The 27739-nt window shown below is 37.4% G+C and overlaps 2 protein-coding genes across 3 annotated transcripts; one reads left to right on the top strand and one right to left on the bottom strand.

Annotated features, from left to right (window-relative positions):
• Nucleotides 1-683: 683 nt before the first annotated feature.
• LOC128697794 (uncharacterized) lies at nucleotides 684-14791 on the bottom strand. Its single transcript, XM_053789703.2, has 10 exons — nucleotides 14396-14791; nucleotides 12614-12676; nucleotides 11994-12191; nucleotides 11447-11584; nucleotides 9719-9868; nucleotides 8010-8192; nucleotides 6587-6657; nucleotides 5275-5447; nucleotides 3954-4137; nucleotides 684-1636 (listed from the first exon to the last, which is right to left on the bottom strand). The coding sequence occupies exons 1-10, from the start codon at nucleotides 14654-14656 to the stop codon at nucleotides 1453-1455; spliced, it is 1605 nt and encodes a 534-aa protein (XP_053645678.1). The 5' UTR covers nucleotides 14657-14791; the 3' UTR covers nucleotides 684-1452.
• Nucleotides 14732-27739, top strand: LOC128697795 (BRISC and BRCA1-A complex member 1). 2 transcript variants are annotated; one of them, XM_053789705.2, is made up of 6 exons: nucleotides 14732-14946; nucleotides 19320-19459; nucleotides 21048-21227; nucleotides 23583-23760; nucleotides 24530-24669; nucleotides 27268-27739. In XM_053789705.2, the coding sequence occupies exons 1-6, from the start codon at nucleotides 14859-14861 to the stop codon at nucleotides 27433-27435; spliced, it is 894 nt and encodes a 297-aa protein (XP_053645680.1). In that variant the 5' UTR covers nucleotides 14732-14858; the 3' UTR covers nucleotides 27436-27739. The 2 variants fall into 2 exon arrangements, with proteins under 2 accessions (XP_053645680.1, XP_053645679.1); XM_053789704.2 differs by lacking the exon at nucleotides 14732-14946 and adding an exon at nucleotides 15148-15241 and having other exon boundaries at nucleotides 27268-27580.

The following is a 27739-nucleotide window of genomic DNA, read 5'->3' as shown; positions in this document are numbered from 1 at the left end:
AAATATATTAAAAAAAAAGTGAGGCACGGAAGTAGGCTTGTTGGTCCAGGCAAGAAAATCCTTTTTAAGTATCTACACAACACTTTTTCATTTTGGTGTAAGTAAATGGCTAATCTTCCTTCTTTTAAAAAACTTGAGAGAAGCATATTATCTATAAACCAGATCACAGACCTAGTTTATCTGAAAACAAAAACCCAGCATATAGAACAGCCATAGAGTACTCACTGGTACCTCAGCCATCACACAAAACACTTCTTTACACAATAAGACATGAAGCTTTGTTCTAAGTAAAAGTGATCAAGCTTTGTTTTCTTTTTAGTAAAATTAATACTATTAATAATAATACAATCAGACTAAGAGCTAAACCCGAAAGAGTCTTCAGTAAAATTAACAACTAAAATATAGCAAGTACTTAGTAAAAATAAGTAATAATAATGACTAAATGCAGCTAGTGCTTAGTAACAAAAAATACTGAGGAAGAGTTGTTAGTGCAGTTAAAAAACACTGAGGATCTGAATAATTGCACAATACATAATGTGAAGATGCATTACACAAAAAAAAAAAAACTTATCGCAGACCCAATCCCGGGGCTCAAGTCTTTAATATTAGTGATATTACTATATTGAGAAAATACCCAACAGGAAGGCAAAGGTTAACAAATTTAAATGGGATTGGGTAGAAGGAACATTCACAATATGGGTAGTATGAGAAATAATTATTTTTTAACACATTGGCTGTTTCCCACCGAGGCAGGGTGACCCAAAAAGAAAGAAATATACTCTGAAATATACTCTCAGTAAAATGGATAAGAGAATGTCCATGTAAAATAAACTTCATATTTCAGGAGTAAAGAGGTCAAGTTGTTGATATGAAAACAGGGTTGTAAACATAGCATAGTATTAACAAAACAGAAAAATGCTTAAATGTTGGATGAAGGGGGAAAAGTGAATTGCAGAACAATACATGACCAAACTCGTACATGAAAATTAGTACAAGTGAAGCATGGATGTAAAAAGCCAGACAAAAAAAAAACAAAAATTTGGTTTAAGAAATTACAGCCTTCTTCAGCGTATAACCTTAACTGATTATGAATACTAAACAACATTACACTGAAATTAGATCACTAGACTAGGGAATCATAAGATGGAATGAAGCCAACAACTGGAATATGCCTCATACAAATTTCATAACAATATGACTTATACAAATAACAAACCTAACAGCTTTATTACATATAATATTATGGATTTAATGTGCATTCAAAAACAAGATTTAACAACCATAGTCAACATGGATATCCTGAGTATGTCTTCTCACTAATTTCTGTATTTACTTATACATTACCAGAATTTAAAAACTTGAATAACTATCTTAACACATTTAACTACTACTGCAGTCAGGTCTAATACAGTACAGTATTTAAAGCAATCACAAAGAAATCAGTGGCCTCAACTATGAATTTTTAGAAGAGTTTCCAGGAGCAGGTGTGTCATATTGAGCATAACTTAGGCGTGTACCTGCCAATTCAATAAGATAGCGGTCAGGATTGTCCAACCAGTCAGAACTATTTAATTTAACTTTCCGTCGATTCTCGACATCTCTTATTTCACGTTTTTTCAGCTCGGTTTGTGCTTCTCTGAAATGCAAAAGGATTTCTGTTAGGATTGATAGCTGTTAATTTTTTTTTTTTAACAAGTTGGCAGTCTCACACCAAGGCAGGGTGACCCAAAAAGAAAGAAAATCCCCAAAAAGAAAATACTTTCATCATCATTCAACACTTTCACCTCACTCACACATAATCACTGTTTTTGCAGAGGTGCTCAGAATACAACAGCGAAGCATATACATATAAAGATACACAATATATCCCTCCAAACTGCCAATATCCCAAACCCCTCCTTTAAAGTGCAGGCACTGTACTTCCCATTTTCAGGACTCAAGTCCGGCACGGATTAAGTTCGCTATGCGGGGGTCCACTGTATATCCCTCCAAACTGCCAATATCCCAAACCCCTCCTTTAAAGTGCAGGCACTGTACTTCCCATTTTCAGGACTCAAGTCCGGCTATATAAAAATAACCAGTTTTCCTGAATCCCTTCACTAAATATTACCCTGCTCACACTCCAACAGCTCGTCAGGTCCCAAATACCATTCATCTCCATTCACTCCTATCTAACACGCCCACGCATGCTTGCTGGAAGTCCAAGCCCCTCGCCCACAAAACCTCCCTTACCCCCTCCCTTCAACCTTTTCGAGGACGACCCCTACCCCGCCTTCCTTCCCCTGCAGATTTATATGCTCTCCGTGTTGTTCTACTTTGATCCATTCTCTCTAAATGACCAAACCACCTCAACAACGCCTCTTCAGCCCTCTCACTAATTCTTTTATTAACTCCACACCTTCTCCTAATTTCCACACTCAGAATTTTCTGCATTATATTTACACCGCACATTGCCCTTAGACAGGACATCTCCACTGCCTCCAATCGTCTCCCCACTGCAGCATTTTCAACCCAAGCTTCACACCCATATAAGAGTGTTGGTACCACTATACTTTCATACTCCATAGATAACGTTTTTTGTCTCCACATATACCTCAACGCACCATTCACCTATTTTCCTTCATAAATTCTATGATTAACCTCATCCTTCATAAATCCATCCACTGACACGTCAACTCCCAAATATCTAAAAAACATTCACTTCTTCCATACTCCTCCTCCCCAATTTGATACCCAATTTTTCTTTATCTAAATAATTTGATACCCTCATCACCTTACTCTTTTTCTATGTTCACTTTCACCTTTCCACACACTCCCAAACTCGTCCACTAACCTTTGCAATTTTTCTTTAGAGTCTCCCATAAGCACAGTATCATATCAGTATTATCATAGTTGTTAATATTCATCCTCAATAAGATTTTTTTTTTGTAAGATTTTTTAATATTGAAATAAAGGGTGGTAGGACTTAAGTGGTTAATACTGGGGAAATGTTTTCCTCTAGACAGGTCTATAGCACTGATAGAATGACTGGTAATACAGAGGAAAAAAGTGGTACAAAACATTTTGGTTCCTAGGAAAAACCAAAACATACGAGCTGTGTTTTGGTAAGTGAAATACACATTTAATTACAACTGCGTAATAAACTCTGAATACAAATTTGATGTTTTTCTAACATGAGAGTAACATTTAAGGATAACTTTCAGCATCATACCAAATCATGCAGTGCTAAACCTATCCAGAATGCAGAACAGAAATGAAATCCTTATAAAAAAAAAGGACACAAAAGTGGTATAATGTGATCCTTTATTGACAACATTTTGCCCGCATAGTGGGCTTCATCAGTCTATCAGGAATTTTTTAACATAATTCATCTCACTCTTCAGGTTAGCACTCTCACTATATATATATATACATACACACCCCATTCTCCCTAGGTAGATCTGTTACTGACTTGATAAAGCCCACCGTGTGGGCAAAATGTTGTTACTAAAGGATCATATTATACTGTTTTTGTCTTTTTCCATCTTGTCAGTATTTTATACCATTTCTCTCTACTCATAGTCATCATTTCCCATGAAGAATAAAAAAATCAATACCAGGTACCATGACTAGAATACAGTGGAGCCCCGCTTAACGATCACCTCCCAATGCGACCAATTATGTAAGTGTATTTATGTAAGTGCGTTTGTACGTGTATGTTTGGGGGTCTGAAATGGACTAATCTACTTCACAATATTCCTTATGGGAACAAATTCGGTCAGTACTGGCACCTGAACATACTTCTGGAATGAAAAAATATCGTTAACTGGGGGTCAACTGTAATTTACTATTTTTTTTTTTTTTAACTTTTCTCTACCTGTAATGAAACTCCTGATATAATGATTTCATTCACAATTTTAAACAGCCTCTTTCTCTATATAAAAACCTTTTTACAGAACTTGAAAATTACTTACTTGGCTTCACATGTACCACATCCCCAGACTTCAATCGACTGCAACTTGTAAGGAATCATGCGGTAGGTGACTAATGTGAGATTTAAGTCAAGTGTGAGGGCACGATTGGTGCTGTCTTTACCCACTTGAATACCAGTTGGAAACCCTCGTGATGATATATTGAAGTACATTATCTTTGCACCACCTAATTACGTAGAGAAAAGAACAATGTAAACTGGTTACACAATAATTGTATATTATAATTTTTAACACATCGGCCATCTCCCAGATATATGCTGACATCAGCCACATCACTGCTCAGATAGCCCGCTGAACTGCAAAATCCCCACCCATCCTTCAGGACTTACAACAGGAAATCAAACCTTAATAACCACTTGGCTCCACTCAATCCTGTCTAAAGTGTCCACACATGCCTGTTGAATATTCAAACCCTTATCACTCTAAACCTCTTTGAATCCCCATTCTCTTCAACCTTTCCTATTTTGCTCCATGCTCTCTAAATGTTCAAACCACCTCAACAACCCCTCCTTCAACCTCTGAACACTTCAGTAACCCCACATCTACTCTTCCCTGTATGATATTTGCATCATACATGCAGAGAATTCAGAGATTGAAGATTAGGTGTGGGGTTACCAAAAGGATTATAAGTGTATTTTCCATATTCAGTTTTGTTCCCAACAAGATTTTTTTGCACACTTTCCTACTTCAAGTAAGAATGTATTGCAATTACTGTAGAAGAAACTTACCTCATGGCATTCTTAATAAAATTATAACATAAAAAAGGGGATTTAATTTTGTACCTAAGGAAGGTAACACATTCACCATGACTCACTCAACAGGCATATTACCAGAAGTGTGTAGGAAATACAAAGCAACATTTTTAAATTTGTTGTCATTCAATCAAAAATAAGTAAAGACTAAATTAAACCATGAAGTTCACTCTCATACAAATGAAGCAGTAACTAGTTAGGAATTCAACAAATTATATACATTGGAAAAAAAATGAAATTTCACACTATTATTGTGAAATTTAGTAAAGGAATCTTCACAAAGAATTGATCTCCCCCCTCTCCACTGGCTATGAGACAAGCATGCTAAATAAACTCTTCTGAAATCTCTTACCAAATTCATCAGATTGTATATATTACTAATAAATCATACAGCTGAAAACCTGCACTGAAACACTGCATGTAATACTATATGGATTTTGCAAAACTGTCTAAAAATAGTGTAATATGTATACTTATATATGTAATGCACAATATTTTTTAAGGTAAGTCATTATTACTATTTTTAAAAACTCTTATAATATATCCCTTACTTTCAATGATTTTATATTCTGGGGTTAACTGCATGCAGAGACAATTCTCGCCACCCCAGAAATGCTTCGAGTCTCTCCAATCAATGTCACATGCCAAGCAAAACAGGTTACCACCTTCTGCTGTTATGAACATCATTGTTGGGCTTCGGTAGCCAAATACATGGTACTGGAATCTGTGAGTAAAGTACCTATATATTAATGAATGAATTAAGCATTATATTCTTTTTATCAATAAAAGTAAAAAAAATTTTTGTCAGCATGTCGACTGTCTTCCTCCGAGAAGGGATGACCCAACAAATAAACACTTTCACCATCATTTACACATAATCACTGTCTTTGCAGAGGCATCTAGATACAATAGTTTAGATATCACTCCAAACAGCCAATATCCTAAACCCAGTGGTAGCTCATCCATAAGAGCTGCAGAGCTGCAGTCCACCCCTAAATGTTCACTGCCAGACGTATGACTTCATCAACTTTACGCTAAAATAATTTGCAACTGTCAAATATATTACAGGAAAAATCTGTTGTATGCTGTTTTCTATGCATTTAACTCCCTCTTTTAAAGTGCAGGCATTGTACTTCCCACCTCCAGTACTCAAGTCTGGCTAACCAATTCCCTTGAATCCTTTCAAAAATTATTACCCTGCTCACACTCCAACAGCTCACCAGGTCCCAAAAACCATTCATTTCCATTCACTCCTATCTAACGTGTTCACACGTTTGCATTCAAAACCTCTTTTACCCCTTCCCTCCATCCTTTCCTAGGACGATCCCTACCTCTCCTGCTTTATTGCTAAGAACTAAAATATTTTCCACAAGAACTGGTTTAATTAAATTCATAGGAAGAATTATTTTATTTTTTTTATTAACACAGCCGTTTCCCACCAAGGTTGGGTCGCACCCCCCCCCCCCCAAAAAAAAAAAAAAAAACTTTCATCATTCACTCCATTACTGTCCTGCCAGAGGCATGCTTACACTACAGTTATAAAACTGCAACTGTTAATGTTGCATTGAAAATGGCTGATGTGTTAAAAATTAAAAATAATTCTTCCTATGAATTTAATTAAACCAGTTCTTGTGAAGAATATTTTAATTCTTACCAATAAAGCAGGAGGGGTAGGGGTCATCCTAGGAAAGGATGGAGGGAGGGGGTAAAAGAGGAAGAATCTACATCAATAAAAAATTTAGAGGTGATTGCAAGAGCTAGTTCATCATACAAACACAAATAGGTAACACTCACTAGAGTTATTACATATTTAATCTCATTACTTACCGTCTGATAATGAAGATCTCACTACTTAAAACTTACCTGTTAATACTGAGGCCATCATTTTCACTGTTATAGAGTAGGATCCAGTGTGTAGGACTTCCAGCAGAAATCTACAAGAAAAACGTTTTATTCATGCACTTGAATCTATAATATTTAAGAATCAGAAGGAAAATCAGCTGCTTTAAGCATTTAAAAATTAAGGGAAAAACTAGGCTAGCAATAAAAGATTGACAGGGATAATGCAACACAATGGTATTACATCAGCTGGCTTTAGTAACACCTGTGTCTCAGAGTAAAGAGGTGTCCTGATTTCCTAAGCTATTTCTTTCAATATAACAAATGATGTATTGTATCTTTATATCTTAAGCAACTCCAGCACTGTTACTGTTGAGCTATATTAAATGTTGAGGCAATTTTTTACACTAAAAAACAAAAAAGGTATCAAGACATCTTTTTTTTTTACTTTTAGTTTTTAAAGGTACAGAATTTTAAGGCACAATACTATGACTAGGACAATACACAAATAACCTGCACCTAGGAGACAAACTCATGACAACATTTCAATTCAAGTTGGACTAAAACATCATTATAAATTTTCTTTTTCTTTAAAGGTAGTTTCTGAATTTTCTCCTTTAGTTTTTATGAATAATTCCTGCACTTACAACAGAGGAAAATCAAACTATGTTTACTGATAGAAAAGTATCAAATACAATTGTGCAGGGTGTATGAACTAAAAGAAGTACTCCATTCACTCTCTTTAAATTCACCCACCCAACCCTCTTCGTAAGCATGAACACTCTTAATAATGTTTGGATCAATTGAACAAGCTATTCCCACAATGTTTACATCATTAATAATGGCAAACTGAGACTACTAACAGATGGCAAGACATGAAACCAATATTTAAAGAAAAGGACAGTCATGAAACTCAAAACTAGTGTCCATAAGAACATAAGAAAGGAGAAACAATAATGATCATAACATGCAAATTATTAGAAACGATTATTTTTTTTTTTTAATAAGTCAGCCGTCTCCCACTGAGGCAGGGTGACCCAAAAAGAAAATACTTTCATCATTCAACACTTTCACCTCACTCACACATAATCACTGTTTTTGCAGAGATGCTCAAAACACAACAGTTTAGAAGCATATACATATAAAGATACACAACATATCCCTCCAAACTGTTAATATCTAGAAAGTATAATATTCCTCACAGAACACAAACAGGGATTTAAAACTTGAAAACATATAACAAACTAAAAGAGATCAGACAGGAAAGAACAGTCATACCATCATACATATATCATATTTGTAACTGCAACTCAAAACAAAATTCCTCTGTAAGGGGTAAATGGTAACTCCAAATTATTGCAACCCCAGCCATCATAACTCAAAGGACCACTGTAATACAATGCAGTGTTCTATCAGTCACAATATAACAAATCCTTAAAAATCCCACCATTTTGTTAATGAAGACATGAGGATCCAACAACAGATTATTAGATGAGGAAAGATCCTGGTTCTTCTGTTGCTTTGTGTATATAGTGGGCAGAGTTCCTGTTAAAAGCCAGATGAGTGCTGGGTGAAGAGTTACACACGAAGTCTTGCTGGGGCAGTCTAGGACTGGTGTATCTCGAACATCCTGTTAAATAAGACAAAACATCCTTCAATTTAACAGACATTTTTACACATTTCAAGACATTCACAATTGATGTTTCTTTCACCAGAGGGTATGCTTGCCTCCACAAATAATTAACAAATTAGTTAAATATGACTAACATCATAACAAATTGTAGATATATGGTTCAGAGAACCAACAAGTTGATAAATTAGACACATGTGCAACACTTGTGTATCTTTATTGAGGAAACGTTTTGCCACACAGTGGCTTCATCAGCTCAAACAAAGAGAATTCTTCACTTGCCTAACCTTTAGGCATGACCTACTTCCACATTTGGATTTGTCAAGTGTGATACCTCCTACAACTGCTTCATCTCACCTGTCTACAGTATGTAAGCCAGTTCTTCACACACATGCTTTATTCTTTTCAAGATTGATGGACTGATTATATCGACTCAAGGCTGAGGGACTGATTACCTCAAACTCCTCATGTTCTTCACCTTTGCCCTTTGCATGGGCTGATGAAGTCACTGCATGGTGAAACGTTTCCTCAATGAAGATACCCAAGTGTTGCACATGTGTCTAATTCATTATAACAAATTGGTTATTTATGACTGACATTATGTTATTTGATAACTGATGCTGGATAAAACAATATGAAAGAATAATGAAGTTAAATTAAAACAAAAAAAGTTTTTATAGGTTTGTTTTACAAAATACACTTAGAATGGAGATTTTAATGATACTATCTTCTTAATAATATGGAAAAGTACCACTTACTGGAAAAGAAACATCACACAAAATTAAAAACCAGTAGTGGGGAAACTTATTATGGCTTTGACAATCGTGGGAGCACCAGAACCAAAGTTCCTTCAGTGTAGGAGAGACAGTACTGTTCAAAGTTCCATACAGTCAAAAACCCTGTAACTGCTACATGTAGTAGGTGGACCACTGTCCATTAAGTAGCTGTGATTGAGAGGATTGTGGCCCATTTCTAGGGAAGCATGCACTGTGTCCCACCAATTTAACCTTTGAGAATATAATCATGGACAAACTACTCTTTTTTGCACCTAAGCTTCTTATAAACATGAGCAACAAGACTTAAAATGAGAAAGAACACTTAAGAAAGACCACCTGTCATGTAATACTTATTTATTTCATTGGCTACTCATTACCAAAAACATTAACAAGTGCAAGGACCCAAGAAATACACCTTGCATCCCTGTTTAGCTCTGACAAAACAAAGGGTTTGTATGGCCAAGACAGAGTATAGTACAATATGCCTTTCAGTTCCTGAGGCAGTGGAAGCCAATGCTCTTAAAATACCTATGACTCGCCTGCAAGCTGCCTCAAACCATCTAATGTAAACCTATGAAAGTAAGACACCAGAGTCTGAATGGGCATCACCTGACATTCCATGACTAACACGAGAGAAACTTTGAAGGACATAAACCAATCACTTGCAAACATACTGCCATTAACTGCACTGGCAAGCTGTTTTACCAAGAATGTTGCCCTGTGGGACCCCTATCTCCTTATACAACTAACCTCTCCTTCATCTGTATTATCTGGTATCGTACGATGACCAACAGTCAGCATGTGAGTGATGCAACGGTGTAGCCACATCACTAGACGAGGGCAATGTTGAGACACCCAACTGTGTAGATATTTGGTGCTCACACTCTCCTTCCCATGCATCTGTAACATGTACAACAATTAAGTATTACATAAGCCAAGTTAATAGCAATAATATTTAATATAGTATTTAATACAGAGAAACAACTAGAATGGTGCCAACCACAGCAACAGTGCTCTCTCTCTCTTAGCAAGAAACTTTCAATTTGACTCTTAACCTACAATAAAAGCAACAACCATTCAATTATTTCTGAAGCATTAATTATTATTTATTAATTTATGCATTAATAATTTTTTGCATACAATTATAGTTTTCTCAAAGTGGGCAACAAGTGTCCCCAAGAGTCACATTCAGAACCTTTGACACATTGTATATCAAAATTACAACCCATTCCTGAGCCTACAGCACCTGTCTGAAATCCTCACCTAGCAAAACGAAGTGAAACTTGAGTGGAAGATGACTAAATACCAAGAATTAGTTGTGTGTGCAACATCTGGATATCTTACAAATAAAGATAACCAGGTGTTGCACGTGTCTAATTCTTCATCTTGTCAGTATTGCATACCATTTATGTACAGACTAAATATAGCACAACATTCCAAAATTAGATATGAAGATGCTATTTCATACGACTGGATCAAAAAGCTAAAACGTGGAACCAACAGCTCTGAGCTCTCCTCAAACAAAAATAGCTAGTTACAAGATTCTGTGTATTATTTAATGATGCTAAACAGGTTCACATGTATGAGTCTTACAAGGACATCAGAACCATAGAAAATTCATGATTATATATTCTTACTGAGATAAGATTTTGTTTGGATTTTGAACCCCTGAGGGTTAGCCACCAAGGATAACCCAAGAAAGTCAGAGCATCATCAAAGACTGTCTAACTTATTTCCATTGGGGTCCTCAATCTTGTCCCCCAGGATGCGACCCACGCCAGTCGACTAACACCCAGGTACCTATTTGCTGCTAGGTGAACAGGACAACAGGTGTAAGGAAATGCGTCGAAATGTTTCCACCCACTGGGAATCGAACCTGGGCCCTCCATGTGTGAAGCAGGAGCTTTAGCCACCAAGCCACCTAATAGTCTTGTAGTGCCACTTTCAATGAGCATGGGAGAGCTATTTACTCCATACTGGCCTCCCAAGCTGAAGTGAACCTGCTTGTCACTATGGTGGCTAGCTGTATGATGTAAGGTGAACAGGCCTCCATTAACCATTAGTACATTATTATTATTATAATCAAAAAGAAGTGCTAAGCCACAAGGGCTAAACCATTAGTACAGTATTTTGTCTTATATTGTTTTATATTATTTTGTAAGTGAAGTAATGTAATCTCTGGATTCTTATGAGACAAACAGTATACAATATGTTAAGTAAAAGGACACATATGCAACTAATGTGACATTTTATTGTGGCCACAATAAAACATCACATTATTTGCATTTGTGTCGGTAATTCTACCAATATTAATACAGTATACAATGTGCCTGGATTGCTCAAAAGTTCTCTTGTATTAAACAAACCAGTTATAATCACTGCTATAACTTGTGTAAAAAACACCATAATAGGACAGCCCTCTCATTTCCTCAAGGTTGTACAGATTTGTGGAAATAAGCTAATTATGATGATACTTACAGCAGAATTTACAACAGCCATGAGGATATCATCTGGCAAGCAGCAAGTATGATGGGCAACTGTGGATATCTGATAGGCAGCAAATACCAGCTCATACACATCCTTTCTTTCAATCTTTTCTTTGTCATCTGCAAATACCTGTTGAGAATATAATTTATTGCTTTTTTGAAAGTGTACTACCATGCCTAAGTGGGTAATAGAGTAAAGAAATTTCAGGAAGAGTAATGTTCTTAAAGATTACCAACTTTATTTCTAATGAAAGCTAACAAATGCTATTTGAGATTTAGAAAGGACATAGGAAAATACTGGTCTGTCAATGGAATTTCAGATGAATGAAAAACTACCATGTAACATCACTGATGTAAGTACTTTCTGAATAGCTGTTATGGTCTTACAGTCTTCTTTTAAACAAAAGTATCTATTCTTAAGTTCAGATTCTATACAAATCATTAATGTAAGTACAATAAGAGATTTTTTTACATACAGAAGAAAATGACATTAACTTTTTAGAACAGTTAATTCATAAAGTATAAATTATGGCAAATACCTTAATGTAGAACTCAAGTTGTCGAGAATCTGACAAGAGCCCCAAAAGGCAATTTGCTGATGATAAGAATGCTGCTTTAGACATAAGACCCTGCAAGTCGTCATTCTCTGACTCTACTTCAGAGCTCTCTTGCCAGCGAGTCATGAGGTAGTGAAACAACCGTTTACCAAGTGGCTGGTTATCCTTGCACACGTATTTCTGAAGGAGAGATTGAGAGATGTATTATAAACCTTATGCATTCAAGAATATGGTTAATATTTGTTTAGGCCTGGTCACAGACCGGGCCACGGGGGCATTGACCCCCAGAACTCAGTCCAGGTAAACTCCAGGTAAACTTATCTTTAACCAATACACTAGCTCAATCAAAGTTGATTTAAATATTGTTACATTACAACTTATACAGTAAAGATTCTTCAAGAGTTCTCAAGTTCTGTCAAAAATAACTCTCGGATTACAAAACAACACAGATGAACAACATATCCAAAAATTGAGTGCATAAAAGTACAGTAAAAAAATTATTAACTCATTAGAATACAATACAGTAGTTAAAACCAAATAAAAGTGATTGTTTTCTACACTCTTGATCTTAAAAGTTGCAAAGACTACATAAACATTCTTACCAAGAAAACATTTTCTGTGATGCCATCCAGGTTGTCTTCAGCAAGGGACTTTACCACAAGGATCTGGAAACAACAGTAAGAACATAGAAAAAGAGGAACACTGCAGATAAGCCATTAACATATAAAAATTATATATGCTGAGGGTGACTAGTGAAAAAGTAAACAAGGATTAAATGAGTCAAAGGCAGTATAACCAGATGGGGCAATACATTATTATTAAAGTGCTAAACCCACAAGGGTTATTCAATGGTGATTCTTTAACCATTGATGATTTAATTTTCACCAGAATTTCTTCCCTGGAGGGTGTGCCATATCATGGCAAGGCTCATTACATCCTTCGTAAAGACCTTCAGATATACTATTTTCATACCCAGCATTGCATTAATTGACTACTTGTAATGTTTTTTTATGCGTGCCTCTTTGGTTGATTTGCATGCATCCTCATCTCTCTGATATACACAAGGGTGAGCAAGACTGAATATAAATGCATTAGAGAACATAAGAAAGGAGCACAAAAAGTAGGCCAACTGCCCATGAGAGGCAAATTCAACTCACTCATGTACCTGTCCAACCTATTTTTAATGGTTATATAAGTGGTTTAGAAAACCAACAAGTTGATGAATGAAACACTTGTGCAATACTTGGGTGGTCTTTACTGGGAAAACATTTTGCCCGCCAGTGGCATCATCAGTCCAATACGAATTTATATCCATTCTGTAATATGGAGACCAAAACTCAGTTCTGGTCTCCATATTACAGAATGGATATAAATTTGTTAGAAAACATTCAGCGTAGAATGACTAAATTAATTTATAGCATTAGAAATCTTCCGTATAAAGAAAGATTGAAGTCTTAATTTACATTCACTTGTAAGACGAAGAATGAAGGGAGACATGATCAAAGTATATAAGTGGAAGACGGGAATTAACAAAGTGGATATAAATAAGATTTTGAAGATATCCCTCCAAGAGAGAACCCGCAATAATGAATTCAAATTTGATAAGTTTAGATTTAGAAAGGATATAGGGAAGTACTGGTTTGGTAGTAGGGTAGTTGATGAGTGGAACAGTCTGCCTAGTAGGGTTATCGAAGCTAAAACCTTCGGTAGTTTCAAATTTAGGTTGGATAAATACATAAGTGAGAGGGGTTGGATCTGAGTAGGGACTTGCACGTGAGTGAACAGAATTATCAAAGCTTATCGCTTGGGTAGTATTTAAGAACATAAGCAGGGACGAACACTGCAATAGGCCTGCTGGCCCATACTAGGCAGGTCCTGCACAAATCCAACTCATTAACAGAATAAACGCTACCCAAGCAATAAGTGGGTTAGATTTGTGAAGGGCCTGCCTAGTATGGGCCAACAGGCCTACTGCAGTATTCCTGCAGTAATCGGTTCGAGGATTGAAATGGTTTCAAATATATCCCAATGTTTGCTCATGTGTCCTTTTTAACTAATTTGTCAGTATCAGTTGCCAAGATTTATAACAAGATTTCTGACGCATGGGATAAACCTTTATGTCCATTCTGCGTAGCAGTCTAAATGAACCCTTACTAAAGATACATAGTTACATTAGGTAATTGAACATTTTGGGAATAAATTAGTCTCAGTCGCTCAAGGACCTGACCTCTATAATTACCGAAATAACTAAAAAGTTGGATAAATTCAGCTTTAACATTGGGTTAAACAAACAAACGTATGGGTTTGGCTAGGTCTTACCCAACAGGCGCCAATAGGCCTACTCAGTATTCAGCTAGTTTTAAGAACAAGAAATTTTAAGTTACCTTAGCTAACTTGACGAGAAATTCTGGAGAATCATGGCAGGATGTATGGTTGTCGGCGGGCAACTGTAAACCCTTTTTGGCAGGAGTTTCCTGGGGTAGATCACTAGCGACGTTACCCATGGCGTTGATAGACTTGTCCTGGCCTACCAGGTGCTGTAATAGATCCTGGAGACAGGCCACCTTCAAGGCCCAGCGAGACAACCGAGCATCACCACTACGACGCTGCAGGATCGAACGCATTACGTTCTTGAAGGGGTTCATGTTCAAGTTTTTGTGCTAAAACTTTTTTTTTTTTAACTTTACCTTGAGACACTTCTCCGCTGGTTTAGGGAAACTTGTTGCTGGATACTGTGTTACAGATGAGATGGAATACCTGAATTCAAGACAGCGTAATGGCCTTAGAGTGATGAGATAGGGGAGGCTTCACCGACACGATGAATTCCTTTTGAACCGAATCAAGAAGATGGTTATATTACATGTTACTGATCAGCTGTTCATTGACAACATTGCACCTGCAAGAGGAAACCAGGAAGGCTGGTGCAGCATCACCGGTAAGACCACATCACCAGAGAAATGGTGGATGCGAGAGACGTGACACCACCACAATGTCACACACACAACTGAACTGGTCACCGTGAGAGTTGTTGACCTTTGATGGTAAAAGTATGTCAAGGCAGTTGTGGCTGGAAAAAGCCAGTGTGGCCTAGCTGCAAACTGGCGTCCTCCCGCTGCCCCGCCTCTTCACTGACTGGCAGATGAGTGAGGTCATGGCAGCCACCTCTTATGCTAACCTTATACTGGAGAGTGTGACACGTGTGCAACACATGGGTGTGAATATTAAAAAAGGTGTCTGTATTGTTGATTGAAACGTTACCCCTATATAGTAGGCTTTTTCAGTCAATTATAGAGGCATCAGGCGTGGTGTACAACTCAGGACATATATTAGAGGAAACATTTCTCCACTAGTGGCTTCTTAATTAGGGCTGAAGAAACCATTAGTGACGAAACGTTTCTTCTAATGTAGGCCTACTGCAGTGCTCCTTCCTTGTTCTTATAGTAAACAGAAATCTAAACACAAGACAACAGTGAACATCAAAATGGTATACAATACCGACAGGTTGTTAGGTAAGACACATATGCAACAGTTAGACAACTTTATTCCGAAACGTTTCGCCTACACAGTAGGCTTCTTCAGTCGAATACAGAAAGTAGGCAGGAACAGTAGAGATGTGAAGACGATGTAATCAGTCCATCACCCTTAAAGTCGTAGAATTTGAGGTTGTCAGTCCCTCGGCCTGGAGAAGTTCAGTTCCATAGTGTAGGCGAAACGTTTCGGAATAAAGTTGTCTAACTGTTGCATATGTGTCTTACCTAACCACAAGACAACAGTGCCTAAGTGTGGCAATAAGGCTGACAGATGGCTTGGATTTATATCAAGCAGTAACAGTTCAAAAGTTATTTTAAAGCTCAATATATCACTAGTGAGGCCTCACTTAGATTATGCTGCCCAGTTTTGGTCTCCTTACTACAGACTGGATATAAATTCATTGGAGAACATACAGAGAAGGATGACAAAGTTGACTAACTGTGTAATGAATCTCCTTGATTCTTCACTCTCTTAAGAGACGAAGAATGAGAGGAGATATCATTAAGGTATGTAATTGAGACACATGTGCAACATCTGGGTATCTTTATTGTAGACGTTTCGCCATCCAGTGGCTTTATCAATACAAATTCCAGGACATAACTTGATAAATTAGACACATGTGCAACTCTTGGGTATCTTTATTGAGGAAACGTTTCGCCACACAGTGGCTTCATCAGTCCATACAAAGGAGAATCTTGAAGAACAGGAGGAGAATGAGGTAATCAGTCCCTCAACCTTGAGTCGATGTGGTCAGTCCATCAATCTTGAATAGAATACGGCATACGTGCTGAGAAGGAGCTTATAAACCGTTGGCAGGAGAGGTTCAGAAGTCATAGGTCGTGTAACATTTGTTCAATGTTGAAGTAGGTCGTGCCCAAGAATTAGGCAAGCGAAGAATTCCCAAGTATTAAGATCCCAAGAAGTTGCAGTGTCTGACAGGTTTGTAGATGAATGGTTCGGAGAACCGACATGTTGATAAATTAGACACATGTGCAACTCTTGGGTATCTTTATTGAGGAAACGTTTCGCCACACAGTGGCTTCATCAGTCCATACAAAGGAGAATCTTGAATCTTCAAGATTCTCCTTTGTATGGACTGATGAAGCCACTGTGTGGCGAAACGTTTCCTCAATAAAGATACCCAAGAGTTGCACATGTGTCTAATTTATCAACATGTCGGTTCTCCGAACCATTCATCTACAAGGACATAACTTGAAGACAGGAGAACTATGTACAGAAGATGAGGTAATCAGTCCCTCAACCTAGCAGTAGGTGCGAAGACCACCGTAGTCGTGGAGATTCTCCACGACTACGGTCTTATGTTCTATCTACTCGGGTAGATTTCATTGTGACTTGATAAAGCCCACTGTGTGGGCGAAACGTTGTCAATAAAGGATTGCATTATTCTTTTCCACTGTCTGTTTTATACCATTTATCTGCATGAGTTAGGATGGCAGTCAAATTGAAGATTGAGACACTTATGCAGCATATGGGAATCTTTATTCAGGAAACGTTTCGCCACACAGTGGCTTCATCAGTCCAATACAAAGAGGAAGGCGTAAGGAGAGGAGGAGAATGAGGTAATCAGTCCCTCAACCTGGAGTCGATGTGTTCAGTCCATCAATCTTGTAGATTGATGGACTGAACACATCGACTCCAGGTTGAGGGACTGATTACCTCATTCTCCTCCTCTCCTTACGCCTTCCTCTTTGTATTGGACTGATGAAGCCACTGTGTGGCGAAACGTTTCCTGAATAAAGATTCCCATATGCTGCATAAGTGTCTCAATCTTCAACTTGTCGGTTTTTCAAACCATTCATCACATGGCAGTCAAAGTTTATTCCTTGGGTAGCTTTGAAAATGGGCTACCCAAGGTTGGGTTGGGATTTGAGAAGGACATGCCAAATACAGGCCGGTAGGCCTGCTGCAGTGTTCCACCCTTCTTATGTTCTTGCAACGTTTTCCCCACACAGTGGGCTTTATCGTCACAAAAAGTTCTACCTGGGAGAGGATGTGCATATATATATAAGTGTCGGATTCAGCAACTATGCTGACATAAGGAGTGGTGATGTGAAGGGTCAGGTGGGGAATGTTGGAGTGAATGGTAATAATAATATCTATTTAATACAAGTACATGTACAAGGTACACAATACCAACAAGTTGATAAGTAAGACATAGGTGCGAAAGTTAAATAGTTTTATTCCGAAACGTTTCGCCACACACTGGCTTCATCAGCCACTGTATGGCGAAACGTTTCCTCATTAAAGATACCCAAGTGTTGCACATATGTCTAATTTATCAACTTGTTGTTTCTCTGAACCATTCATCAACATGTCAAAGCTCTGATAAATTAGACACATGTGCAACTCTTGGGTATCTATTGAGGAAACGTTTCGCCACACAGTGGCTTCATCAGTCCATACAAAGGAGAATCTTGAAGAACAGGAGGAGAATGAGGTAATTAGTCCCTCAACCTTGAGTCGATGTGATCAGTCCATCAATCTTGATTGATGGACTGATCACATCGAGTTGCACATGTGTCTAATTTATCAAGAGTTGCACATGTGTCTAATTTATCAAGAGTTGCACATGTGTCTAATTTATCAACGTGTCAGTTCTCTGAACCATTCAGCTACATGTCAAAGCTCTCCATGAGTTTGATAAAGCTCCTGGAGAGCGAAATGTTGCCCCTGCAGCCCGGTCTAAGACCAGGCCTCATGGTGGGTCAGGGTCTGATCAACCAGTCTGTTACTGCTGTAAGCTGCTGTACAAACCACAGCTTAGTTGGTCAGGCACTGACTTTAGGTACCTGTCCAGTGCCTTCTTGAAGACAGCCAGGGGGTCTATTGGTAATCCCCCTTATGTATGCTGGGAGGCAATTGAAGAGTCTTGGGCCCTGGACACTTATTATGTTGTCTCAGTGTACTCGATAATTGTCGATAATTCTATCAGCACTATTATAATCTTTTTATCACAAAAATTATCACCATTTTTGCCTCAGTAACTCATGATTATTTTCTATTCCCCTATTTATCTCTTTATTTTTTCCATAGCCATCTTTTCTTTTATTTTTTACTTGTGTCTCAATTTCTTCATTTTGTTCACATAAATATATCTCACATTCATCTTTTTTTTTTTTCAACAAGTTGGCCGTCTCCCACCGAGGCAGGGTGACCCAAAAAAGAAAGAAAATCCCCAAAAAGAAAATACTTTCATCATCATTCAACACTTTCACCACACTCACACATTATCACTGTTTTTGCAGAGGTGCTCAGAATACAACAGTCTAGAAGCATACACATATAAAGATACACAACATATCCCTCCAAACTGCCAATATCCCCTTTAAAGTGCAGGCATTGTACTTCCCATTTCCAGGACTCAAGTCCGACTATATGAAAATAACCGGTTTCCCTGAATCCCTTCACTAAATATTACCCTGCTCACACTCCAACAGATCGTCAGGTCCCAAGTACCATTCGTCTCCATTCACTCCTATCTAACACGCTCACGCACGCTTGCTGGAAGTCCAAGCCCCTTGCCCACAAAACCTCCTTTACCCCCTCTCTCCATCACATATTTTTCCAAAATATTATTATTTTTAGCTACCGTACTTCTTGACATACCATCATATGGTTCATTGCAATTATAGCTATTGATTTGTCTGTGCACACAATGAATTTGCTTAACAGCTTATTTTTTTGTACTTGTGTTATTTGATAATTTTAAACTTTTATGTGTATTTCATATATCTTTTCACATTTATTTTATTCTAGTGAGTTACACCTCAGAAATGAGTGGTGAGGATGGATCATCTGGACGATCCTCTCCCTCGGAGGCACAAGAAGCCACTGAACACCTTGAAAATGTAACGATAGAGCGGCATGTGCCCAGGATTAACTGCCCAGAACATATTGTGAGTACCAAGTTATACACTGGTATACTGGAGACAAATGGCACAGATAATAATATCTTTATTTCTACAAGGACATGTACAAGGTATACAGGCCTAGCTGACATCAGTAACAAACTACTATATAGAAAGCTGCTTGTTATGCAGAGCATTATGGGCAAATTAGGTTAGTTTTGACCCAGGATGTGACCCACACCAGTCGACTAACACCCTGGTACCCATTTTACTGATGGGTGAACTTAGACAACCAGCATAAGGAAACACGCTCACTGTTTCCACCCTTGCTGGGAATCAAACCTGGGCCCTCACTATGTGCAGCAAGAGCTTTAGCCACCAGGCCATGGGGCACAGAGTCAACAAGTGGTGAGAAATTCACAGTTGCAGAGAGGAGCTTTTAGATGTTTTGCTTGTAGAACAGATGTCTTCAGAAGCCTGACTGAAGCAGCCTCTTCAACAGGTGAAATGTTTCAATAAAATTTCTCTCTGCAATTGTAAGTTTTTTTGCCAACTGTTATTCTGTACAGTATTTTGCTTGGTATAATTAATGTATTTAGCAAATTTATATATCAACATGAATGATATTATTATAATATCATACAGTAAAAGAAATAGAAATCACTACACATCAGTGAGGAAAGAGAAAGTTAGACATTTTTGATGATGAAATTGCAGCTAATAATGAGGCAGGACATAATCTCTCCAACTTTTCTCTGCAGATTTTTAAGAAATAAGCTAAATGTATACAGTATTATCACATATAATGGATAAGAATGCATGACCAATATTTTCATAATAATGGTCAGTGAATTCCAGTTAGTATGTTAAACCATTTAGAACATTTTATAAATTTAAATATTGTTAGAAAGTAATCTTGTGTTGTAAAAGAAACTGAAAGGCTAAGTGAATGACACTATAAGGCTTTTTTTTTTTTGATAGAGATAATGTAAGAATATTAATGAATATTTGTTTTTTACTGATTCATTTAACAAATGATTTAGGAAATATGTTTTTAACTCAATATTTTAAACATAGTTCAGTAATGTTCTTGACTTTCGAGCAAAATGATTAGTAATTTTGTGGTAAAACTCTGGCTTACTCTGATGTACGTATGTGTAATATATCATTCTTTTTCTGTTGATAGGACAAAACTTTGCAATCTTTTGTGACCATTACCATCCATTAACTCTCCCTCTGCTAGTCCATTAAGTCAAGGGTTTACTTTATAAAAGTGTACTGGTAGTCCATACATTCAAAGGTACATACATGTACATATATGTATATTTAACTGGTTAGCTGGACTTGAGCCCTGGAGGTGGGAAATACAGTGCTCGCACTTTGAAGGAAGGATGGGGATATTTACAGTTTTGAACTGTAGTATTGGCACACCTCTGGCAAGATAGTGATGGAATGAGTGATGATAAAAGTTATTCTTCTTTTTTGGGTAACCCTACCTTGGTGGGAGACAGCTGATGTGTTAAAAAAAGTATATTTAATATTTCAGTGACATTTCATACATTTGATGTGCAGTATAAGAAATCTAAATATAGTGCCAGTGTGTTTTTATATGATAATTTGGCTTTTTTTTTTATAGATTCTGGTTGTTGATGTATGCAAAGAAGAAGGAAATACCCCATATAAGTTGGCTGACGGAACAAAATTCTCAGCTCTCTATATGGTGAAACGTGCCCTTACCCTCTTCCTTCAGAACAAACACGCCATAGATATAAGACATAAGTTTGCTTTAGTAGTGCTTCATGAATCGCCAATATGGGTATGTCAGTATTGAATAAAAATTCACTGTTTAATTTTTAAGCAGTAACTATGAGTATTCTGAGTATGTGCAATATGTTTTGCCATATGTACTTCAGTACTGTGTATAAGTTGACTCCTTATTTTTGGTCAAAAATCCTTTCTCTTTCATATAACCATTTATTAAATGAATAGTAGAAGAGCATTGAAGTAGATTGAAAGCACTGTTAGACTGAAAACATTGCTAGATTGGAAGCACTGTTAGATTGAATGCACTGCTAGATTGCAAGCACTGCTTCTGTTCAGTAGGTGATTGAGACATTTGTGAAATACTTGGGTAACTTTATTGTGGAAACATTAAGCATCTAGTAGTATAACAACCAACAGCTGTTTCTATGTATGTGAATGGTATACAAGACCGACAAGATGAAAATTAGGCACGTGTACAACATCTGGATATCTTTATTGTAGATATTTCACCATCTTCTTCTCTAGACGTTCTTGCCATCCAGTTCTTCTGTAGACGTTTTTGCCATCCATTTCTTCTGCCTTCCAATTATGTCCTTGAATTTGTATTGATAGAGCCACTGGATAGTGAAGTGTCTACAATAACGATACCCAGATGTTGCATATATGTCTAATTTTCATCTTGTAGGTATTGTATATCATTCTTGTACAACCTGTCAGACACTGCAACATCATGGAATCTTGGTTCAGAGGACATTACAACCTTCACTACTACTAACCCGTCCCTCAGTATGACCTACTTCCACTGAGAAATCCTTCCAACCAATGACAATGCCTTCATCTGCTACCCGCCTCTTTCAACCTGACGCCAGTATCTAAGCGCCAGCTTTCTTGCCTGTGCTCCAGATTCTTCACAGCTCCACGGCTGAGGGACTGATTACCTCATCTTTTGTATATAGTTCTTCTGTCTTCTAATTTTTTTTTTTTTCAACAAGTCGGCCGTCCCCCACCGAGGCAGGGTGACCCAAAAAGAAAGAAAATCCCTAAAAAAAAATACTTTCATCATACAACACTTTCACCTCATACATAATCACTGTCTTTGCAGAGGCGCTCAGATACAACAGTTTAGAAGTCCCTCCAAACTGTCAATATCCCAGACCCCTTCCTTTAAAGTGCAGGCATCGTACTTCCCATTTTCAGGACTCAAGTCCAGCTAAATCTATAATAACTGGTTTCCCTGAATCCCTTCACTAAATATTACCCTGCTCACACTCCAACAGGTCATCAAGTCCCAAAAACCATTCATCTCCATTTACTCCTATCTAACATGCTCAAATGCACTTGCTGGAAGTCCAAGCCCCTCGCCCACAAAACCTCCTTTACCCTCTACCTCCAACCTTTTTGAGGACAACCCCTACCCTGCCTTCCTTTCCCTACAGATTTATATGCTCTCCAAGTCATTCTACTTCATTCCATTCTTTATAAATGATGACACCACCTCAACAACCTCTCTTCAGCCCTCTGACTAATGCTTTTAGTACTCCACACCTCCTAATTTCAACACTCCAAATTCTCTGCATAATATTTACCTCACACATTGCCCTTACACACGACATCTCCACTGCCTCCAGTTGCCTCCTTCTGCAGCATTTACAACCCAAGCTTCACACCCATATAAGAGTATTGGTATCACTATACTTTCTTACATTCCCTTCTTTGCCTCCATGGATAACGATTTTTGTCTCCACAGATACCTCAGTGCACTACTCGCCTTTTTTCCTTTATTAATTTTATGGTTAACCTCATCTTTCGTTAACCCATCTGCTGACAAGTTAACTCCCAAATATTTGAACACATTCACTTCTTCCATACTCCCTCTCTCCAATGTGATATCCAATTTTTCTTTATCTAAATTGTTTGATATCCTCATCACCTTACTCTTATCTATGTTCACTTTAAACTTTCTACCTTTACACACCCTCCGAAACTCATCCACTAACCTTTGCAACTTTTCTTTAGAATCTCCCAAAAGCACAGTATCATCAGCAAAAAGTAACTGTGTCAACTCCCATTTTGTATTTGATTCCCCATAATTTAATCCCACCCCTCTCCCCTACACCCTAGCACTTACTTCTTTTACAACCTCATCTATAGATATATTAAACAACCATGGTGACATTACACATTCCTGTCTAAGACCTATTTTTACTGGGAAGTAATCTCCCTCTCTCCTATGCTATATATCTTTATGAAAGTATACATGTACAATGAATTCTTAATGTTAGTTCATCCAGTATTTTAAGTATTTAGTTAAAGCATAAATTGTTGGATATTAGCCAGAAGGTTTGGGGAAAAATAAATTCAAAGATCTAAATTTGCAGGTGTCATTAACTAATACATTGTTTTTCAGCTCCATGACTTTACAAATAACCCAAAGGAGATCATCTCTGAACTGGATGACATAGATGATGCTTTAGCTACGAGTCACTGTGACTTGAGTCTTCTGTTTGACCTCATTGCACAGCAGATCTCCTTGCCCAGTTGCTCCAATCCAGCTGTTGCTCCTCCACCTTGTGTATATAGAACAAGTCAGTAATGCTGTGGTACATACTGTAGTTATTGTAACATCTTATTTTTAAAATAAAGCACTAAGTCTCTTCCCATATATGTCCTGCAACTGTAATAAAATATATACCTATTTACTTGTACATATAATGAAAAAAATTACATAGCATCAAGTATTTTAACATTCACTTCTTATGAGAAATTACTGTAATTTTTATTTTTAATCAACTAAAATTGCTTTTTAAATTCGGTAAATTATCATTATAAAATAATTACTGTAATTCGTTACAATAATAATTTGTACTCAAAAAGTAGCACATATTGCATGTTTTTGTAAGGCTCTTGATTAAGTTTATTATATTCCTTAGGGATTGACATTATTGTTAATTTTTTATTGAGGAAGTGCTAAACCTGTAGGGGTCATATAGTATCTGAGGATTCAAGTTCCATTTACAGAACACTACTGTTAAAGAATTGAACGGAGAAGCTTTTCATAAAATTAATAAACCTGGCTTCTCTTGTTATTCATTTTATTATTATATTTATAAGGAAGTGCTAAACTCAAATGGGTTATATGACTGTAAAATGGGAGGCAATCATATTTGATTCAAGAAAGCATAGGATAGCTCCAGTTCTTTGGATCAAGAGCCCTTCACCAGCATTCCAGCACCTCCCTTGAAGGGTTTCTTTTAGGAGATAACTATAGTTAATACCAAGGATAAACAAATATCTGTACATCTTAAATTATTTTTGCTTAACAGTATGAAAGCTCTTCATTGTTTTCCTTTGCAGTTCTTTTGTATGGGAGATCACAGTGTCTGCCTCAGTTTCTTGAAGGAAAAGGTGTATTCACACACCTCATCCAGAGTCCACACTTCTTTTTGGATGTTTTGTACATGCATGAGGCTCCTTGTGATGACAACAAATGTGAGGTTAGTTTAGAACACTTACAGTGAATTGCTAGTATATTTTTTTTGTGTAATATTGTTTTAGCTTCAGGTTTTTTAAAGTTTGTGTATTTTCAGTTGTGAATACTGAAAGATTTTCACAGGTTTGGTGCATACTTTCTAATATATTTATTTCATTTGTAAAATTTTCAGTGTTAATGTGTTGTGGTTGTCAATATACTGTATATTTATTTTGTTTGTAAAATTTTCAGGGCTTTTGTTTTAAATGTGTTAAGTTTTTAAATGCAATAATAATGTTGAGCTGTGTTAAAATATACATATACTGTATATTCATGTATACACTTGGATAGTAAGTTGGTAGACAGCAACCAGCCAGGGAGGTACTACTGTCCTGCCAAGTGAGTGAAACGGAAACTTGTAATTGTTTTACATGATGATAGGATTGCTGGTGTCTTTTTTTTTTTTTTTTTTTGTCTCATAAACATGTGGGATAACAGGTATATCTTCTTACTTCTACTTACACTTAGGTCACATTACATATGCATGTACATGCATATATTTTACATACCCATCTGGGTTTTCTTCTATTTTCTTATAGTTCTTGTTCTTCTTTATTACCTCTTATATCCATAGGGAAATGGAACAGAATTCTTCCTCCATAAACCATGTATGTCGTAAGAAGCAATTAAAATGCCAGGGGAAAGGGACTAGTAACCCTATGTTGTAAACATTAGTAAATTAAAAAAAAACACAAAAAAAAGATAAACTATTTTCTTTTTAGGTCCCACCCTGCCTTGGTGGGATACAACCAGTCTGTTGGAAAAAAGTATTTAATTTTTTTATTAACACACTGGCCGATTCCCACCAAGGCAGGGTGGCCCGAAAAAGAAAAACTTTCACCATCATTCACTCCATCACTGTCTTGCCAGAAGGGTGCTTTACACTGCAGTTTTTAAACTGCAACATTAACACCCCTCCTTCAGAGTGCAGGCACTGTACTTCCCATCTCGAGGACTCAAGTCCAGCCTGCAGATTTCCCTGAATCCCTTCATAAATGTTACTTTGCTCACACTCCAACAGCACGTCAAGTATTAAAAACCATTTGTCCCCATTCACTCCTATCAAACACGCTCACGCATGCCTGCTGGAAGTCCAAGTCCCTCGCACACAAAACCTCCTTTACCCCCCTCCCTCCAACCTTTCCTAGGCCGACCCCTACCCCGCCTTCCTTCCACTACAGACTGATACACTCTTGAAGTCATTCTGTTTCGCTCCATTCTCTCTACATGTCCGAACCACCTCAACAACCCTTCCTCAGCCCTCTGGACAACAGTTTTGGTAATCCCACACGTCCTCCTAACTTCCAAACTATGAATTCTCTGCATTATATTCACACCACACATTGCCCTCAGACATGACATCTCCACTGCCTCCAGCCTTCTCCTCGCTGCAACATTCATCACCCATGCTTCACACCCATATAAGAGCATTGGTAAAACTATACTCTCATACATTCCCCTCTTTGCCTCCAAGGACAAAGTTCTTTGTCTCCACAGACTCCTAAGTGCACCGATCACCCTTTTCCCCCTCATCAATTCTATGATTCACCTCATCTTTCATAGACCCATCCGCTGACACGTCCACTCCCAAATATCTGAATACATTCACCTCCTCCATACTCTCTCCCTCCAATCTGATATCCAATCTTTCATCACCTAATCTTTTTATCCTCATAACCTTACTCTTTCCTGTATTCACTTTTAATTTTCTTCTTTTGCATACCCTACCAAATTCATCCACCAATCTCTGCAACTTCTCTTCAGAATCTCCCAAGAGCACAGCAAAGAGCAACTGTGACAACTCCCACTTTATGTGTGATTCTTTATCTTTTAACTCCACGCCTTTTGTCAAGACCCTCGCATTTACTTCTCTTACAACCCCATCTATAAATATATTAAATGACTATGGTGACATCACACATCCTTGTTTAAGGCCTACTTTTACTGGGAAATAATCTCCCTCTTTCCTTCATACTCTAACTTGAGCCTCACTCGTAAAAACTCTTCACTGCTTTCAGTAACCTACCTCCTACACCATACACCTGCAACATCTGCCACATTGCCCCCCTATCCACCCTGTCATACGCCTTTTCCAAATCCATAAATGCCACAAAAACCTCTTTAGCCTATCTAAATACTGTTCACTTATATGTTTCACTGTAAACACCTGGTCCACACACCCCCTACCTTTCCTATACAATAATGTATGTATACTGTATTTATTTAGCAACCTAAACTCTTCCCCGGAAGAAAATTATTTGGCAAGCACCAGGTGGATATCATATCACCGATCCACTACTTTATAATAGCAGTATACAGTATATGTATTAATTTCAATTCATTGTCCGTAACCATTCAGACCCAGTTACTGTTCTTGTTGATTTTATTGCAAGGTAATGCGTCTTCATTACAGTTAGGTAGGTAAATTTTTATCATTAAGCTACTTATTTTCTTTCAGCAACCCAAGACCTGTCTAACTGCAATTTGTATAAATATTTAATTTAAATGTTAATCAATATGTGAGTTTGGTTATTACCTCAAACACTGCTCATTGTTTTTTCAGGGTATATTTGATATCTTATGTGGCTTAGACGAGAGTGGTTGGAGTTATGTTTTGGAGGTGTCTCGTAATGCAACCAAGCTCCACAACCACTGTGGTAGTCTCCTGGCACACCCACTACAAAGGCCAACACAGAAGGACCTTCGCTACACTCTCGGAGGTGGCGACTAATGTTATAGCACGAATGGTAATATTTTTCACAATAAGTTTAAACATGATGTCTATTATGGCACCAAAGAATTTTTATAAAAATGTATTATTCCAAACAAAAACTAAAAAAAATATAGCTTTGCTTATCTTTGTTATAAGATTTAGTATTAGATATGATAAGGGTAAACTTTTCCATTTGGAAGTGGAGCAGAATTCTTCCTCCATAAGCCATGCGTGTCGTAAAAGGTGACTAAAATGCCGGGAGCAAGGGGCTAGTAACTCCTGTATACATTACTAAAATTAAAAAGAGAAACTTTTGTTTTTC

This window comes from Cherax quadricarinatus, chromosome 68 (assembly GCF_038502225.1).
Source record: "Cherax quadricarinatus isolate ZL_2023a chromosome 68, ASM3850222v1, whole genome shotgun sequence".
NCBI lineage: Eukaryota > Metazoa > Arthropoda > Malacostraca > Decapoda > Parastacidae > Cherax > Cherax quadricarinatus.
This window is presented reverse-complemented; position numbering and strand designations above follow the sequence as displayed.

Bases quoted from the DNA above. Each gene is read 5' to 3' on its own strand.
- LOC128697795 (XM_053789704.2), top strand. From the start codon at position 15,151: ATGAGTGAGGTCATGGCAGCCACCTCTTATGCTAACCTTATACTGGAG. The intron at 15,242-19,319 runs GTGTCTGTATTG...ATTTTATTCTAG, and splicing joins GGGTGTGAATATTAAAAAAG to TGAGTTACACCTCAGAAATG. The intron at 19,460-21,047 runs GTGAGTACCAAG...TTTTTTTTATAG, and splicing joins TTAACTGCCCAGAACATATT to ATTCTGGTTGTTGATGTATG.
- LOC128697794 (XM_053789703.2), bottom strand. From the start codon at position 14,656: ATGAACCCCTTCAAGAACGTAATGCGTTCGATCCTGCAGCGTCGTAGT. The intron at 12,677-14,395 runs GTAACTTAAAAT...TGTTGTTTCCAG, and splicing joins TTCTCGTCAAGTTAGCTAAG to ATCCTTGTGGTAAAGTCCCT. The intron at 12,192-12,613 runs GTAAGAATGTTT...TCTCTCCTTCAG, and splicing joins TCACAGAAAATGTTTTCTTG to AAATACGTGTGCAAGGATAA.